The sequence below is a fragment of the Diprion similis genome, chromosome 10 (genome assembly GCF_021155765.1).
Source record: "Diprion similis isolate iyDipSimi1 chromosome 10, iyDipSimi1.1, whole genome shotgun sequence".
Lineage (NCBI taxonomy): Eukaryota > Metazoa > Arthropoda > Insecta > Hymenoptera > Diprionidae > Diprion > Diprion similis.
The window spans coordinates 21,254,000-21,270,160 of record NC_060114.1 but is presented as its reverse complement, the minus strand read 5'-3'; the positions used below and the strand labels follow the sequence as shown (position 1 = coordinate 21,270,160).

The 16,161-nt window shown below is 42.0% G+C and overlaps 2 protein-coding genes across 5 annotated transcripts; one reads left to right on the top strand and one right to left on the bottom strand.

Moving 5' to 3' along the window:
* The first annotated feature begins 716 nt into the window (after positions 1-716).
* Positions 717-13,196, top strand: LOC124411977 (plexin-B). Its single transcript, XM_046891567.1, has 7 exons — positions 717-941; positions 2,250-2,816; positions 3,125-4,050; positions 4,139-4,542; positions 4,650-5,148; positions 5,526-9,218; positions 9,319-13,196. Exons 2-7 carry the CDS (start codon positions 2,420-2,422, stop codon positions 9,424-9,426), a joined length of 6,027 nt encoding a protein of 2,008 aa, XP_046747523.1. The 5' UTR covers positions 717-941; positions 2,250-2,419; the 3' UTR covers positions 9,427-13,196.
* Positions 13,197-13,368: 172 nt separating this feature from the next.
* Positions 13,369-15,318, bottom strand: LOC124412007 (integrator complex subunit 12). Of its 4 annotated transcripts, none has more exons than XM_046891644.1 (5): positions 15,290-15,318; positions 14,440-14,617; positions 13,956-14,324; positions 13,778-13,853; positions 13,369-13,696 (listed from the first exon to the last, which is right to left on the bottom strand). In XM_046891644.1, exons 2-5 carry the CDS (start codon positions 14,596-14,598, stop codon positions 13,404-13,406), a joined length of 897 nt encoding a protein of 298 aa, XP_046747600.1. In that variant the 5' UTR covers positions 14,599-14,617; positions 15,290-15,318; the 3' UTR covers positions 13,369-13,403. The 4 variants fall into 4 exon arrangements, with proteins under 4 accessions (XP_046747600.1, XP_046747602.1, XP_046747603.1 ...); XM_046891646.1 differs by lacking the exon at positions 15,290-15,318 and adding an exon at positions 15,115-15,175; XM_046891647.1 differs by lacking the exon at positions 15,290-15,318 and adding an exon at positions 15,152-15,162.
* Positions 15,319-16,161: the final 843 nt, after the last annotated feature.

Genomic DNA, 16,161 nt, shown 5'->3' with positions numbered 1-16,161 from the left:
GTTTGCCTGAGTACTTTTGCTGTAAGCTCATGTTCAGTTTTTCGATTGAGATTTCAAGTTCTTCCGTACTGGCTGTTCATTAATGAGCTCTGTGTTTAGCAGATTTAAAATTTGCGGGCTTATCTCGACGGCGTTGTTTGCGCGAGTAATCGCGACTCCGCTCTGTTTACGATCATCGCTATCGGTGCCTACTTTTCAGCCAATGGTAACGCTTGTCGAGAGAACCGATGCTTAGCGATTGGTCGAAGCCGAGATATCGATAATCGCTATCGGTGGATGCCGTTCAGCCAATAGTTGGCGATTGGTCGAAAACAAGATTTCGATAATCGCCTCGAGCCCAGGAGTGGGAGTAGCGATTAGCGCTGGCAGCGCACGTTGCGCTGTAGCCTAGCGAGTAGCGCCTAGCGGTCAGCCACGGCCTCCGTCAGTAGTCGAACTTTAATGGCGGTCGTGCCTAACTCCCAGATTAGTATTATTGCGAGAGTGAACTGACAGTGCGAGTATCCCGTAGTTTGCGGCAGGCGGGCCGTCATTAGTTAACGAAGTGCCGATCGCCGCTATTTCCTGTTGCCTCACAAGTGCCAGTGGCGGGTGGTTTGTTGTGCGTGTCGTCGAACGAACGAAGGATCAGTAAGACGTGCGAGGGAGAAGAGGAGTGTGATCGAGATAGACAGAGACAGAGAGAGAGAGAGAGAGAGAGATCGAAAGAGGAGGAGAGAGGAAGAAAAAAATATAAGAAATTCTATACATCAGAGGAATGTTTTGCGGCGGTAGCGGCGATGACGACGATCTAGCGGACAGTGAGGCATAGGAGCCCAGCTATGTACCCTAGCTATTGTGCCGCTATAAAACTAAACAATAAATCGGGCACCGTCATTGTGACTTTACGACGGATCGACGACGACGGCGACGGCGACGATCGGGATTCATCGGCGATCAAGGTATGCGTCTAGAGATTAGGTACATACACAACACGCTTAAAGACGTCTCCGATCGGCTTTCCTCTCTTCACACATGCAGCGGGTATCAATTATATGCACACACAGTGACGCTGGGATTGCGGTGGTTGTGCGTGCGACACAACGCTGCCGCGAGAGATGCGTTTTGATTAATGCGAATGAGAGGAGGAGAGGGCGAGAGCTCTGGCCTACCCTTCGTCGTTTCTTCTCCGCAATTAGCGGGACTTCGAAATCGTTTTTTAATTCCCCCTATTATTCTCCCGCGAGGCAGCAGGTTAAACTGAATCGTTTCTCGCACCTGTTCCGTACTTCGGTTCATTCTTCTTATCATCATCACTCACCTCTGATACTCTCGTGTTCTTACTTACAAAGAGATACCCGCGAGGATACAAACTATACGATTTATTTCAGATTAAGTTCGGGTGCGTGTGTTTGTTGCTGCGCTACTCCCCCCCCCTTCACCCCTCTTTTCCCTCGCCTTCCCTCTTCTTATCATTTACATTTAATTTCTATTTTACGACTTAATTTTTCTTCTACACACTTATGTATTATCTCCGTTTTTTTTTTTTCCTTTATTTTCGATAACTGAAAAAGGAATCGGAATATAACAGCGACTTACATCTCTGCTTGTATTCTGTTTCAAATAAAAGGAACATGTCGTACGTCGAGTTATTGGAACAATGGTAATACTGCCACAGCTTTTTGAACAGCGTGATTTAAACGTCCCTTCCCCCCATGCTCAATTCATATCCGTCCACTTTGGCTTGCATTCTTTTATGACTAGCTGCAAAACTCCCCTTGCCAACTCGTTAGACAATGCAGTAAGAGTTCTTAAATGCTGCTATAGCTGCTAGCAATTGTTTCTGATATCTCAAAATACATTCAATCGCTACACGCGTAACGTGGGGTTCTAGAAATGGATCTGAAAGAACCGAAAGTATGGGGAATTGTCACAGATAGAGTTTGATAATAACTGAGTAATCTTGTTTTAGTTTGATTCTGGTATTGTACCAACACTGAAACCAAATTAGTGAAAATTTGGTCTAATGTTCAGAAATAATATTGAAAGTCAGTCTCTCGCAAAAATTATGATCCTAATGACAGAAACAATTTCTTGAATGAATACTTTGAAATGAAATTATAAAATAGACAGTGGATTGGTCCTTTTCAGATAATCCCAACGTTGTTGTTCAAGATCTGAAATTGTCGAATCATTCGTGAAAATTTAATTACAATTATGTTGTATGTACTCCAAGAGTAATTTGTTCTTTCTGTCTCACACTTTTTCAGGAACATGAAGCGTTAAGCGTCATGTTGGCGTCTGGATGCTGGCGTAGTTGGTAGTGCCATTTTGCCACTGGTTAACTACCAGCGGGGCACACACTCCGGTCACATTTCCTAAATCGCTTCGTACCCCGGTCCACTGTGTCGCGACACAGTGCCTGTTATTCCCGTGCACCATGAGGCTCCCCAGGTCGCGACCACCCTTTCCTGTCTCACCCCCGGTACCGCCTCCTCCACGATTGTCGCTGTTTTCCAAATGCCTCGGGTCCGTATCGTCGCTACCAATTGCCGTGTGGCTTTTAGTCACCATAGCGGCTGGTGCTATGGACACACCAGCCAGTCCCGTCCCCCTTTCTCTAGAAAAAACTTCCCCCCACATTGTTGCTCAGTTCCCTTCTCCGGGCACCTTTAGATCCAATTTCTCTCCCCTAGATCCTAACATCACTAGAGAAGGTGCCCTTAAATTTAATCACCTTACCACCGATCCTATCACCAACAGACTCTATGCTGGGGCTGTTAACCGGCTCATGCAGTTAGACTCGGACCTACAATTAGAGGCACTCGTTTCAACTGGTAAATATTTTACATTTATCGTAATGCTCTTTTAATTTTATTTTCCGTATCTCAACGTTTTAGCATGGTTTGTACTGGAATTGACTTAGGAATGCATACTAAGACTATTCATCTTTTGGTTTGAGTTATGATCTAGCAATTTTTCAGTTTATGACTGAAATCACTGCTACCTTATACTACTTGAAAATATTTTTGTGACTTTTTGAAGGAGAATTGAATTCTGAGCAAAATTATTTGCACGGCAAATGTTCATGTAGGCGACGAGTGTGTTGGAAGAATTGTATGCAAAGAAGTTTAAACTATTTCAGGTCCAAGGATGGACAATCCGCAGTGCCATGCCAGCGGTTGTCCATCAAGGGAGATAACTACTTCTCTGATGGACAATGTGAACAAGGTGTTAGTGGCTGACCTTGATTCTCGTACCCTCATCGCCTGTGGCTCCTTGCTTCAGGGTGCTTGCGAAAAGTACAAAATGAGCAACATATCCCTGAAACCAGAATTCATTCTCAACAGCGTGGCTGCAAACGATGACAATTCATCGACGTACGCTTTTGTAGGCCCTGAGAAATACAATCCCTGGGGTAGAACAAACATTTTATACGTCGGTACGACATTTACGAACAATGGAGACTACCGGCATGACGTTCCTGCCATTTCCAGTAGAAAACTATTCACCTTGGAGTTCGCCGAGTATACTTTCAACAAGCAGTCCATTTTACACATCGACGTGAAATATCGTGATCATTTCTTAGTCAAATATGTCTACGGTTTTAATGCCAGTGATTACGCGTACTTTGTACTTGTTCAAAAGCAATCTCACCTACCGGAACAAGAGGAACTTGGCTATGTTTCTCGACTCGCCCGTAGCTGCATCAGCGATCCAAATTACGACAGCTATACGGAAGTCACCCTTCAGTGTACAGTCGACACCGGTGACGGAAGACAGCATGTCTACAATTTAGTACAGGACGCCAAGGTTGCTCCGGCTGGTAGCGATCTGGCCATGCAGCTAGGGATTTCTATCGGAGATCCTGTGTTTGTGTCGGTATTTTCTCCCAGCAAAGGCATCACCAGCGAACCACTACCTCGATCTGCTGTATGCGTTTACAGTTTGCAAGACATAGAAACGAAGTTCAACGAGAATATACACATGTGTTTCAATGGGAGCATCAAATACAGGAACATGGGATATGTCAGCGGTCCTATCCAAGATGGAAAGTGTCCAACGGCAGGAGTAAGTGAACTATAACGCGCATGAAAGCTTTGATTCGATGTCGACAATCTTGTACTATAATCAATGATAATGAAATTATCTTTTACAGACAACAGGGAATATTTTGAACTTTTGTGAAGTTGGACTCAAGATTTCTGGGGTCTCCCCGATCGTCGCTCAGGCAGCGCTACACTTTTACAACACATCTGTGTCCGCTGTTACTATATCGAACACAGAAAGTCACACGGTTGCATTTTTGGGAACAACTGACGGCGTTTTAAAAAAAGTTTTACTGTCAGGAGCCGAGGCAGCCGTTTACGAAAGCATTGTTGTCGATAAGGGACAAAAACTACTGCCCGATAGTACAATCTCATCCAACGGAAAATATCTCTACGTTCTATCCACCTCGAAGATCATCAAAGTCAAAGTAGAACATTGTAGCAGCTACACCAACTGCAGTAGCTGTCTGGATGCCAAGGATCCATATTGCGGTTGGTGTTCACTGGAAAAAAAGTGAGTGAATAATCTAGACTCGTTATTTAGTATTCAATATTTTATTTTCGATTTTTATAATCATTTATTTATGCACTTGCCAACGAATTTTTGACGATCTGATTCAGGTGTACAGTAAGAGGTGATTGCCAGAAAGCCAGCCACAGCAGTCCTCGATGGTTGTCGTTGGGTACAGGACAGCAGTGCATAGATTTCGAGCAAGTGCTGCCAGACAGAATACCCATAAATCAGATAACGACCGTCAGGTTGACGATCAGAACCTTGCCAGAGCTTCCGACAGGTGCTAAGTACAAATGCGTCTTTGGAAATGCCGAGCCGATCGATGCTCAGATGACTCGTTTTGGATTGTCCTGTCCAACTCCGCCTGTGTTAGGCAGACCTAGCATTGCCGAAGATACCGATCACGTATTAGTACCCTTGTCTGTCCGCTCGAGCGAAATTAACAAGGATTTTGTATCGCGCAATTTTGCCTACTACGACTGCTCTAGGCACACCATGTGCTCGGAATGCGTCAGGGCTCAGTGGGCTTGTAGCTGGTGCGTGTATGAGAACAAATGCACTCACAACACCACGTGCTGCCAGGGCAATGTCATCTCGGGAGAAAATGTGAGTATTTACATTTATTTTGACACGAGAACAATCTTTAGAGGGCTGGCATTTTTCTCTTGGAATTCGATATTTTTCCTGGTACGATTTATGAATATAAGTAGTCAAATCGTCCGGCGGAGTTCCCGGCTGGCCGTCTAAAGGTTAATGTAAAAACTGACCAAGTTGGAGACAGAAAAGTTTTGACCTTGTGATTCATGGTTTGATACGTATAGAAAACAATAGATATGCGTCATTAGACATTATTATTTCCTCTTGTTCTATTAGTCATGTTGTCATGTGTCAGATAAGCTAATTGAATTTTCATCGTATCATATCTAACCATAACTTCCTCTACGTAATTAGACATTTTGCTGATAAAAAACTTGATTTCACAGAATCCATCGCATCTAGCGACCCACGGAGTTCAATATTGTCCACGTTTTGCAAGGAGGGACGAACCATTGATGCTTCCAAACAACGTGCCGAAGGAAATAGTTCTTGAGGTTGAAAATCTACCGCATCCACAAGTCGGGCATACGGGCTTCCAGTGTATCGTTACAATCGAAGGTGCAAATCTCAGGGTTCAGGCACGCGTCGACAGCAACCGCTTTATCGTATGCGACAAAACTGTTTACTCCTACGAGGCGATATCGGGCAAATACGAAGCTGCTGTTACTGTCGTTTGGAACACGAACCATCACGTCGATCAGACCACGGTGGTTCTTTACAAGTGCGAAGTCCTTGGTTCTCACAGAGAACACGCTGATTGTTCCCTCTGCGTTACCAGAGACCCGCAATATGAATGCACCTGGTGCGAAAACAGTTGCGTCTACAGACACTCCTGCCTCTATTCACCATTCATGGAGTGTCCTAAGCCAAGAATCGACATGATAAAACCTCTCAGCGGTCCGATCGAAGGCGGCACGTTGGTAACCATAGAAGGAAGCAACTTGGGCCTCAAGGAAAGCGACGTGGAGGGGAAAATACGCATTGGCGATACACCCTGTGCTCTGGAGGACTACGAGGTTTCCGTAAAAATAGTTTGCCGCACTGGTCCCAGTCCTCACGAGGCTACGGCCTCAGTCGTCGTCGGTAACGATGCCGGGTACACGGAGAGCGCGGTACTTTTTAATTACAAAGACATCCAGTTGACCGGTGTGTATCCCTCGATCGGACCGCAAAGCGGGGGGACGCAATTGGCTATTTCCGGGATGTATCTCAATATTGGAAGTACGATTTCGGCATTCTTGGACGAACTTCCGTGTCAGGTGAATGCCACTCAAGCTAGCAGTACTCGGCTTACTTGTGTAACTAGCAAGTCTGGGTGGGTAAGGCGAATAAGACGGCTCACATTGAGCATTGACGGTGCGAATCGCACTCTGGACAATAATCCGTACAACTATACGCAAGATCCTACGATAATGGAGATAAAACCATTGAGAAGCTTCGCTTCGGGTGGGAGAATGATCACCGTACACGGGACTAATCTGGATACAATACAAAAACCGGAGATGGAGGTTTACCTTGAGAACGATCCAGTGCCGATTAACAAAACTATCTGCACGGTGTTGAATCCTACTCAAATGGAATGCCCGAGTCCCTGCATAGCTGAGAAGTTCAAGGTGACGCAGCGCGTCAAACGATCCCTCCATAAACATGGATCTCAGGTTCTAAAGGAATCTCAATTAGCTTTAAGAATTGGTTTTGTTATGGATAATGTCGAAACCGTAAGACATCTGGAAAAGCACCCTCAAAGCCCGAGGAATCAGCTGCTTTACGTTGAGGATCCAAAGTTCTTCCCGTTTCCGAATAGCGTGAAACTCTACAAAGGTGATACGCTCGTTATAGAAGGTGAAAACTTGAACCACGCAAGCGACGAGTCCGACGTTAACGTTACCGTTGGTACCATGCCGTGCAATGTGACATCCTTGGCTTTAACGCAGCTCGTTTGCACTCCGCCTGATCAGCAGCCAAGCGACACTGATGAGCTTGGAATCAAAATGGAAGACGGTCTGCCTTTGGTCGTCGTTCGCGTCGGGCAAAGTTTGAGGTTTCCAATTGGATATCTCCGCTATGACGTTATCAAATCGTACCCATTTCCACCTGAAGCTATCGCAGGAATTGCAGCTGGGACTTTTGGGCTGGTTTTTCTCTTCGTTTTAGTCCTCGTTTTGTACAGAAGAAAAAGCACGCAGGCTGAGCGAGAGTACAAACGGATTCAGATACAGATGGATACTTTGGAAAGCAATGTTCGCATGGAATGCAAGCAGGCTTTTGCCGAGCTTCAAACCGACATGACCGATCTTACCGCAGACCTTGAATCGTCAGGAATACCGACCCTGGACCACAAAAATTACATCATGAAGGTCTTCTTTCCTGGGGTTATAGATCATCCAATATTGAACGATCCAAGACCACGGAACAACATACCGAGAACAAATTATGACGCTGCTATGCTGCAGTTCGAACAGCTGATAAACAACAAGTGTTTTATACTAACTTTTATCGATACTCTGGAAGCACAGAAGTCCTTCAACATCAGGGACAAGGTGAACGTCGCCTCGCTTCTGATGGTCGTTCTTATGGGAAAAATGGAGTATGCAACCGACATCTTGATGAATCTGTTGCTTCGTCTAATTGACAAATCTGTCGGTACAAAGTATCCTCAGCTGATGTTAAGGAGAACGGAATCCGTTGTTGAGAAGATGCTCACCAACTGGATGGCGCTTTGCATGTATAATTACCTCAAAGATTACGCCGGTTCGTCGCTCTTTCTACTCTTCAAGGCGATAAAACATCAAATCGAGAAAGGACCGGTCGACGTTATAACTCACGACGCAAGGTATTCTCTTTCCGAAGAAAGACTGTTGCGCGAACAGATAGAACACGGCGTTGTTACGTTACACGTTGTTCAGGATGACCTCGATGAGAAAATACAGTGCAAAGTACTCGACTGCGACACGATAAACCAAGTGAAATCAAAGATTTTAGATGCCTTGTACAAAAACACACCATTTTCAGCACGACCGTCCATTCATGAGGTTGATCTCGAGTGGCGGCACGGCCGCGGAGGTCATCTCACTCTGCAGGATGAAGATCTGACCACCAAGTGCAACGAGGAGTGGAAGAAAATAAACACCCTGGCTCACTACGGGGTTAAAGAGTCGGCGGTGATGTCGTTGATACCCAGACAGAACGACGGGTTCTCCGTTAGTTGTAAGCCGCCTTGTCACAACTGCAAGCCGTCGCATCATCACAGCAATCATTGCTCGTCGGGTCACCTCTCTTCCACGCCCAACCACGCCATGCTCAGTCCTATATCCTACTCTCATTCCCCGGGGGGGATTTATTTCAATTCTCAACACTCTCCTCCCGTTATAACTGCCAACGGAGACATCGAAAGCGGTCACGGGGGCAACCAGAGACTCTATCATCTCGTGAGACCGGTAGAGGAAGGGCATTATCCGCCAGGCATGGGAACCACGGGGGGCAAACATCACCTTCCCGAAAGAACCCACAAAGCTATCCCAGAGATATTTCTCACCAGATTGCTCTCGACCAAGGGAACGGTGCAAAAGTTTGTCGACGATTTTTTGAACACCATTTTAACCGCCAACGAAGCATTGCCCAGTGCCGTCAAGTGGCTCTTTGACTTGTTGGACGAGGCGGCGAAGAGACACGGACTGACGGACCCCGAAGTGCCTCATGCCTGGAAATCGAACAGCCTGCCGCTGAGGTTCTGGGTGAATTTCATTAAGAATCCTGACTTCATGTTCGACATAAATAAAACAACTACCGTCGACTCGAGCCTTTCTGTAATCGCCCAGACGTTCATGGATTCGTGCTCGACAACCGAGCACAGGCTGGGAAAAGACTCGCCGTCCAACAAACTTCTCTTTGCCAAGGATATACCGCATTATAGGGAAAAAGTCGGAAGGTTTTACAGCGACGTGCAAAGACTGCCACTGATTACCGATCAGGAGATGTCCAGCGCTATGCAACAGCTCAGCGCCGCTCATGCCAATGAGTTTGACGTTATCGCCGCGCTCAAAGAGCTCTATATTTATGTCAGCAAATATTACGAACAAGTGAGAACGAGTTGTCTGATTTATCCAAATTAATATTTCGATTATACCTCGAGTAAGTCGATACGAATGTTATACCGTCTTGTTTTACTTACTCTTGCAGATCCTAGAGGCCTTGGAAACCGATGCGGGCTGTCGCAAGCTGCATCTTGCGCACAGGTTGGAAAACGTGGCATGTACGCTCGAAGGAGAGGAAACCAGCGCTTGCTGACACAACCTGGCTCTTTCCGCTCTAGGACCCGACGACCCCCTCATGAATACTGACTAGTGCCTCGACTAAATCAGCTTCAGAGATGCCATAAATTGCGTGGAAACGTTAATGCTATGGTGCAGAGACTGTAGACTACCGATAAGTCAACAAAAGCCATAATATGCGGTGTCCGAAATGTGGGAAAAGATAGGAGAGAAAAGGAGAAAAAAAAAAAGAGCAGAAACTAGGAATAAGTTGACGAGGAAGATTAATTTGAATATGCGCAACTTCGCATTTAATGAATCTCCGCATTTCTCATATACATAATATAGGTACACTACACGCCGCTGCAGAACCAGTGAGATTTTAGTGGATCGTTTTTTATTTTCGATATTCCCGGTGATGATATTGACGATTAAAATGGTGATGTGACAAAGTCGATGAGTTTGGAACGCCAAGAAGTATTAGAAAAGACTAAATAATGTCGCTTAAAAAATTTCTCTAAGGTAGGGACAACTTACTTAATCTTTAAGGAAAGAAACGGCAACTCGGTAACGAGAATTCATAGATCAAGTCCAATCAAGGATTAGCAACCGTTCTTGATATTAATTTAAACGGTGGTGTGTAAGGAGTCATTTATGGCTTAAATACTCACCGAAGACCTCATGATTCAAGCACGTTGAATCCTCACAAATTCATGACATACCTTCTCGGATAGTAGCCAGCTAGCCGGAGAGGGATTTTAGGAACTATATGTACCTACTACATGTACCTTCACATGTTAATACAGCATTTGCGGAAAGTGATACTCTCATGCTCTTCTACTTAAAAAGCAAAAAATAGAATGAAAACAAAAAAAAAATTAAAAATTATAAGATAAAACCACAACAATGGAAGCTACCGAAAGCACATACTGAGATAATTTATTTTCCGCACTACCTCCGTCAATGACTCGACTACTTTGTAGTTTTTGACAAGAGGTAGCTGGGAAAATAGGATTCGTGACATATTCGCGTATAAGAATTTCCTGACCCGCGTGAGTTTCACACTTGTCAAGAAATCCAAATTTTATCCACACTTGTCACGAAAACAATTATTATGACTTAAGCTTCGCTGCGTGGTTCTATTCCAATGAATCTCTTAGAATAAAAGAAAATAGAAGAAAAAAAAAAAAAAAAAACTGTAGCTAAGCCCGCTGCGAATTCATGTGAAACGAACGTGCGTAGGTATTTGCGACCCGTTTGGTAAGGTGAAGAAACCTTCCGATAAACAGATCTGAGAAAAAGATAATTATATTGCGAATTAAGGATATTGACATAGGATTAACGAATAAAAAGAGTAAGCGTTATTAAGAGCAGCTCAGTCTACTCTAGGCCTAGCTACGTACATGGATTACGTAATTTTTTTAGCATTTACTTCGTTACTTTCTTTTTATATATATTGTTTTCTTTAATTATTATTATTATTTAGTTTATACTCTATACAGTAATAATAACAATGTCGATAATAATATCGAAGAAGAAGGATGAGAAGAGCAACCAGCCATGGTTGTTATGAAATAATACCGTAATAACGGACTTGTGAAATATCTCTTATCAGTTATTATGATAATTATCGGGAATTATTATTAATTTTCTATATAAATAATTATTGATATTATTAATTATTAGTGATTATCGATGATCGTTAAGAACAATATTATATATATTGATCTAAAGTACGTTTTATACAAGTGTGTCAGGCGCTGAGGTGTCTGAATAGGTTCTGATCGAGTTGAAATTTTATACACGGTGATACGCATGGCCATCCAAACCGAGGCGCACGTCTTTGATACTGCAAAATTATTCGAAATATTGGCGCATTGAAGACACGTGTCGTTAGTAGTGATAATATATTATACCTTACTGCAATATTTTTTTGATACATTTGCGGATTTGTTTTTTTTTTTTTTTTTTATTTTTCACTATATCATATACGTATGTTTTCATGAGACTGGCGAATCGTTTTTATATTTCGCAAAATTTTTGGCTAGATATCGCGTCTTAGCAAGAGTTAACTCAGCGCGCACTGCCATGGCTCTCTATGCGCTTCTATGAACTATCGAATTGATCTAATTAGTATTGATTAGATCCGTTATGTCTGTTTGATCTATAAGTATGAATTATTAATTAATGTGGTCCAGGAAGGCAGGGAGTTTGGGACATTGCTCAGCCCTGTACTTAATTAATACACGACTTTCTCTCTCTCTCTCTTTTCCATCCTTTCTTCATCTTTTGCGCCTTTTCTTACCTTTCAATCATATTTGCAACGTTTGTCTCCAGGCTCTCTCTCGCTCTCTCTCTCTTCTCCGGCCACATATCTATGTAACTCTCTCTCTCTCTCTCTCTATATGTATTGTATTTATTTATACCTATGAATGAGCTAGTACTGTAAGAACGTACGTCGTTAATAGTGCAGCTACATTTTACATTGTGTTATTACGTTTATTATAGGTTTGTCGATCGCAAACATCGTCATGCTTGGGAGTTTCCTTTTATGTGTATATTTTTTTTCTTTTTGTTTTTTACTTTTTCTACACGTTATCCGCTATCGGCTAACGCTATCAGTATTCGAAGGAATCGGTTGAATTGCATTATTGGACAGTGATATTTTTTCAGTAGCGCGTGCTAACAATGTACATGTTTACTCGAAATATGAAAAATAAAACGCGTCACGCACACACAAAACTATCGGCAGCGTAGCTGGTGGATCACAGATACGAACGGACGACAGACTCACCGAAGACGATTACTTTTGTACGCGAATGCGTGCGACAACCAAAAGGAATTAAAATTTTTTGAAAGTACCCCAAGAGCATATTCCGGCTTCAATATATCCAATGTGATCACTTTGAGACTTTCACGTCAGTCTGTCATCTCCGTTACAGCGTACTTGTTTGGCTCGTTTTCGGAGAAGAGACTAAAAAACAGACTAACAACATATGTTTACTAAACGATGATTTTAACTTATTTGTGATTGTAGCTGTTTAGACGAAGAAAAGCAAGAGATGAAACGATTCAGAAAACAATAACGCCAATTAAAGCTTTGTTCATATTGATATAATATAAAGTAAAAATTAAAAATTAAAATAAAAAGGTACCTATATAGATACATTAATATAGACACTCCGAAGTCGCGTACGTACATTTTTTATACAAATGTGCCAATTGTTTTTGTTATAATTTCATATAAGTTGTGCACAAGAGACGCGAACATAGGTTTTACAGCTGATATATACATACAATATATATCTGAAATATTTATAAATTTTGTACAGATGGTAACGAAAATTAAAACTTTTCACCAATCAATATTCACTTATTGCTGCGCGCTTGAAATCACTTAAGTCACCATATTGGATTAGCATTAAATAGGAACATACTCTGTACGGGTACTTGGAAATACTTTAGGTATTGTTGGGCAATATGAGTAGGCACACCACTTTGATATAGGAAGCGAACATATTTTATTATTAGATTACGAAATATGTATATATGTGTGTGCATGCTAATATATCCCATGACACCCCTGTACATAATACCCAAAAATCCCGCACCTGCTAGGTTCTAAGTGACACTCGGAAAGAAAATGAGGAAAAAAATAAGAAACAAACAAACGAAAACGACTCTTGCCAAATTTTCAATGGGACGTAGGGACAAACATTTGAGAAATCGCAAAATATATTGGTATTATAAACTAAACATTCTTATGTCTTCCCATGATTCATTTCGTACCATATTATACCTGTGTAAGTGGAGGGGCAAGGGACAAGGTTGGTCAGAATTAGACAAATTTTTGTTTAAATGAAAAAAAAAAACAAAAAACGGTTTTACTTCGATCAATTTACATCTACAAAGATTTTTTCAATCTAAAATCGGCCACTCTAGCAAGATTGCTCGACGTAAGAGGAGGGGGGGAAGGAAAAAAAAAAAAAAACAAAGATATTTTATTCCTATCATTCATTCTGAGCCCGATTTTATCTTAAATAGTAAAGACTTATCTTGGGCAGTTTTCGACGAGGACAAAAGTGCATTTGACGCAGAGTGCTTACTACTACCACTACTATTACTGCGTTTCTCTTGCTTCACTTTCTTCATCATATCCCTTAGTCTTCTGTCGCCACTGACAATGTTTATATTCGGCGTGAGTTTCGGTACGCTAGGTGTACCTGTCGGTGTGTTGCCGCCGCTATTAGACTGCGACGTGGTAACGTTGCTAGAAGTTGATTTGTACTTGTCGGAATGCTTCGAGGCTACGGAAACAAAATTAAAGATAATATCAAGCACTTTGTACGAAAAAATCGTTGAATTTTTGTTACTTTTGGTAAACTTACCAGAACCTGATGACTTTTTGTGATCTTTGGATTTCCCTTCGACGATAGTTCTCGGCGAACTTCTGTCCTTTGAAGCCTGAGATAGTTGAGGGAATAATTTAAATGAAAGTCAAGCAAGCTTCCAGAATATAATCGAAAGATCTGCGAGTATAAAGTTTTAAAACAAAGCCTCACCCACCTGTTGAGATTTTGAACAGTTCGAACAATACCAAACTAGTCTGGGATCGTCTATTTGAGTATCCAGAATGTGAGGCGTATGGCACTCCTGGTGATAGAGAGAATGGCATTCCACGCATTCCACAAGTCTGTTCCTCGCCCCTACATCCATTCCCTTGCAAATGACGCATGTTAAATCATCTTCTAGAATCTCTAGAGCGAAAGTGTCGTCTGATTGGAGAATATCGGGGGGAGTATCGTGCGAAGGTAGGTTGATGGGTGAACTGTTTTTACTCGATTTACTCGAGTGCTTGGACGATGTGGTGGATCCTTTGCTCTTCTTGCTGCTACCACTGCTGTGATCGCTAAGCACTGGCTCTTCCATTGTGTACTGAAAAATAACAGAGTTCATTGCCTTTTTTTTTACACAGTCTCATTTCTGTATCAAGTACAATTAACAAATTGAAGCTTGGACTAGGTGAATGAAAATCATCTATTCTTTGCACCTTTTTATGAAGAACGTTGCAGAGCATTTTGGCTGGGCCATGTTTTTGTCTGATCGCGTCATCGAGAAGGGACCGAAGCTGCTCAGCTGAATCCTTGTTCGGAGAATGTAGGAGACGGAGTCCTTGCATAAATTGAGGGTCGAGATCCAACTGGGACATTATGGCAGGGCCGTTTCACCTGGGGAAATATGTTGAAAAATAAAATATGCTGCATGGTTATACTTCTATTTCACAAGAAAGACAAAGTTCTTATCATGCTGGGGATCTTCGATCAATTTAAGAGCGACTGAGCTTTCCGTTCAAAAATAGAAGACATTACAAGTGATCAAACAAAGGAGGGGTTTGAATAATTTTCATTTCTGAATTGCTTATAATTTTCAGTGAACAATTGGACGTTTTTCTTCTGTTTTAGGAATGAGGGAGATTTTTTTACATGGTGGATGAAAAATTTCGAATTCGCATATCGAGGGTATTTTATTTCCCATTTCGAGACAAACTATTTTATATACAATAGTCCACTTCGGTATTTATCAAACTTAAATAGAAATATGAGGTCATTCCCTACATAATATATCGTTACTAATAATTACCGTCCTAACACTATACGACCATTGATACTGATATAGAACATAAATAATATCTTTGTGGAAAAACAAGGCATAGATGGATAGGTACTATCGGATCAGTATTATTCTCGTTTCTGTACTTCTACTTCAGTTCTGTGTAGAATCAAAGTACTATTGGCGAGATTCAGTGCTTTTTACACGCTTCACGCCGATGCGTGTCGTGCATGTGTAGAACAATGCTATATACTCTTTGTGTAAAACGTGTAGTAACCGGCAGGCTATACCATCGGATGCGAGGTAGAAAAGATCACAGATCACTTCAAAAGACCGTACATACTACATACCTACATACTACTAACTACTAACGTGAGTTTCCCACCCATTTCTTTCGCTATTCTCTTGTTTTGCAATTGTGGAATGTTCGTAGCGACATCTGGGGATCGCATTGACGAGTTGGCTGTTGTACCGACAGAGTTTGGGGCGCCCGTTCGAATTCAGTGATGTGAACGCTGTGTTGGGGTAACAATTTGAATATCGCAAATCACAATGCTTTCATAAACGATTCATAAGTGTCACGAAAAATGTTCTGTAAGAATACTTCGATCGACGAGTTGTCTGTTGTACCGACAGAGTTCGGGGCGCCCGTTCGAATTCAGTGATGTGAACGCTCAGCGTTCCAAAGTTTAAAGTTTTAACCGATTCCGGTAACAATTTGAATATCGAAAATTACAATGCTTTCATTCAAGACTTATAAGTGTCCACGAAAGGTGTTCGGTAAGAAAACTTGATTTTGAGAAGACAATTACGATCATCCGAGGGTAATTATAGTGGAATACACTATGAGGGTAATTTGAAATTCACAATATATAAAATCATTAATATTGCTCCATGATTTGTATTGTGATACCCTACTGAAAATTATTCTGTGATAAACGACGCAATGTTTAATATATATTAACAAACCGCATAGTAGATATTTCGGTCATAATTTTATGCGATTTATTACAAAATATTTTTTAGTAGGCTGACGATATGGGCGTAATTACGAGCATCATACCTACACACAGATCTTTTATTTTACATGTTACGTTAAGTACAATTTTCTTGCTAGATGAGAATAAGTTATGATCATTTTCATGTCGAGTACACGGGGATA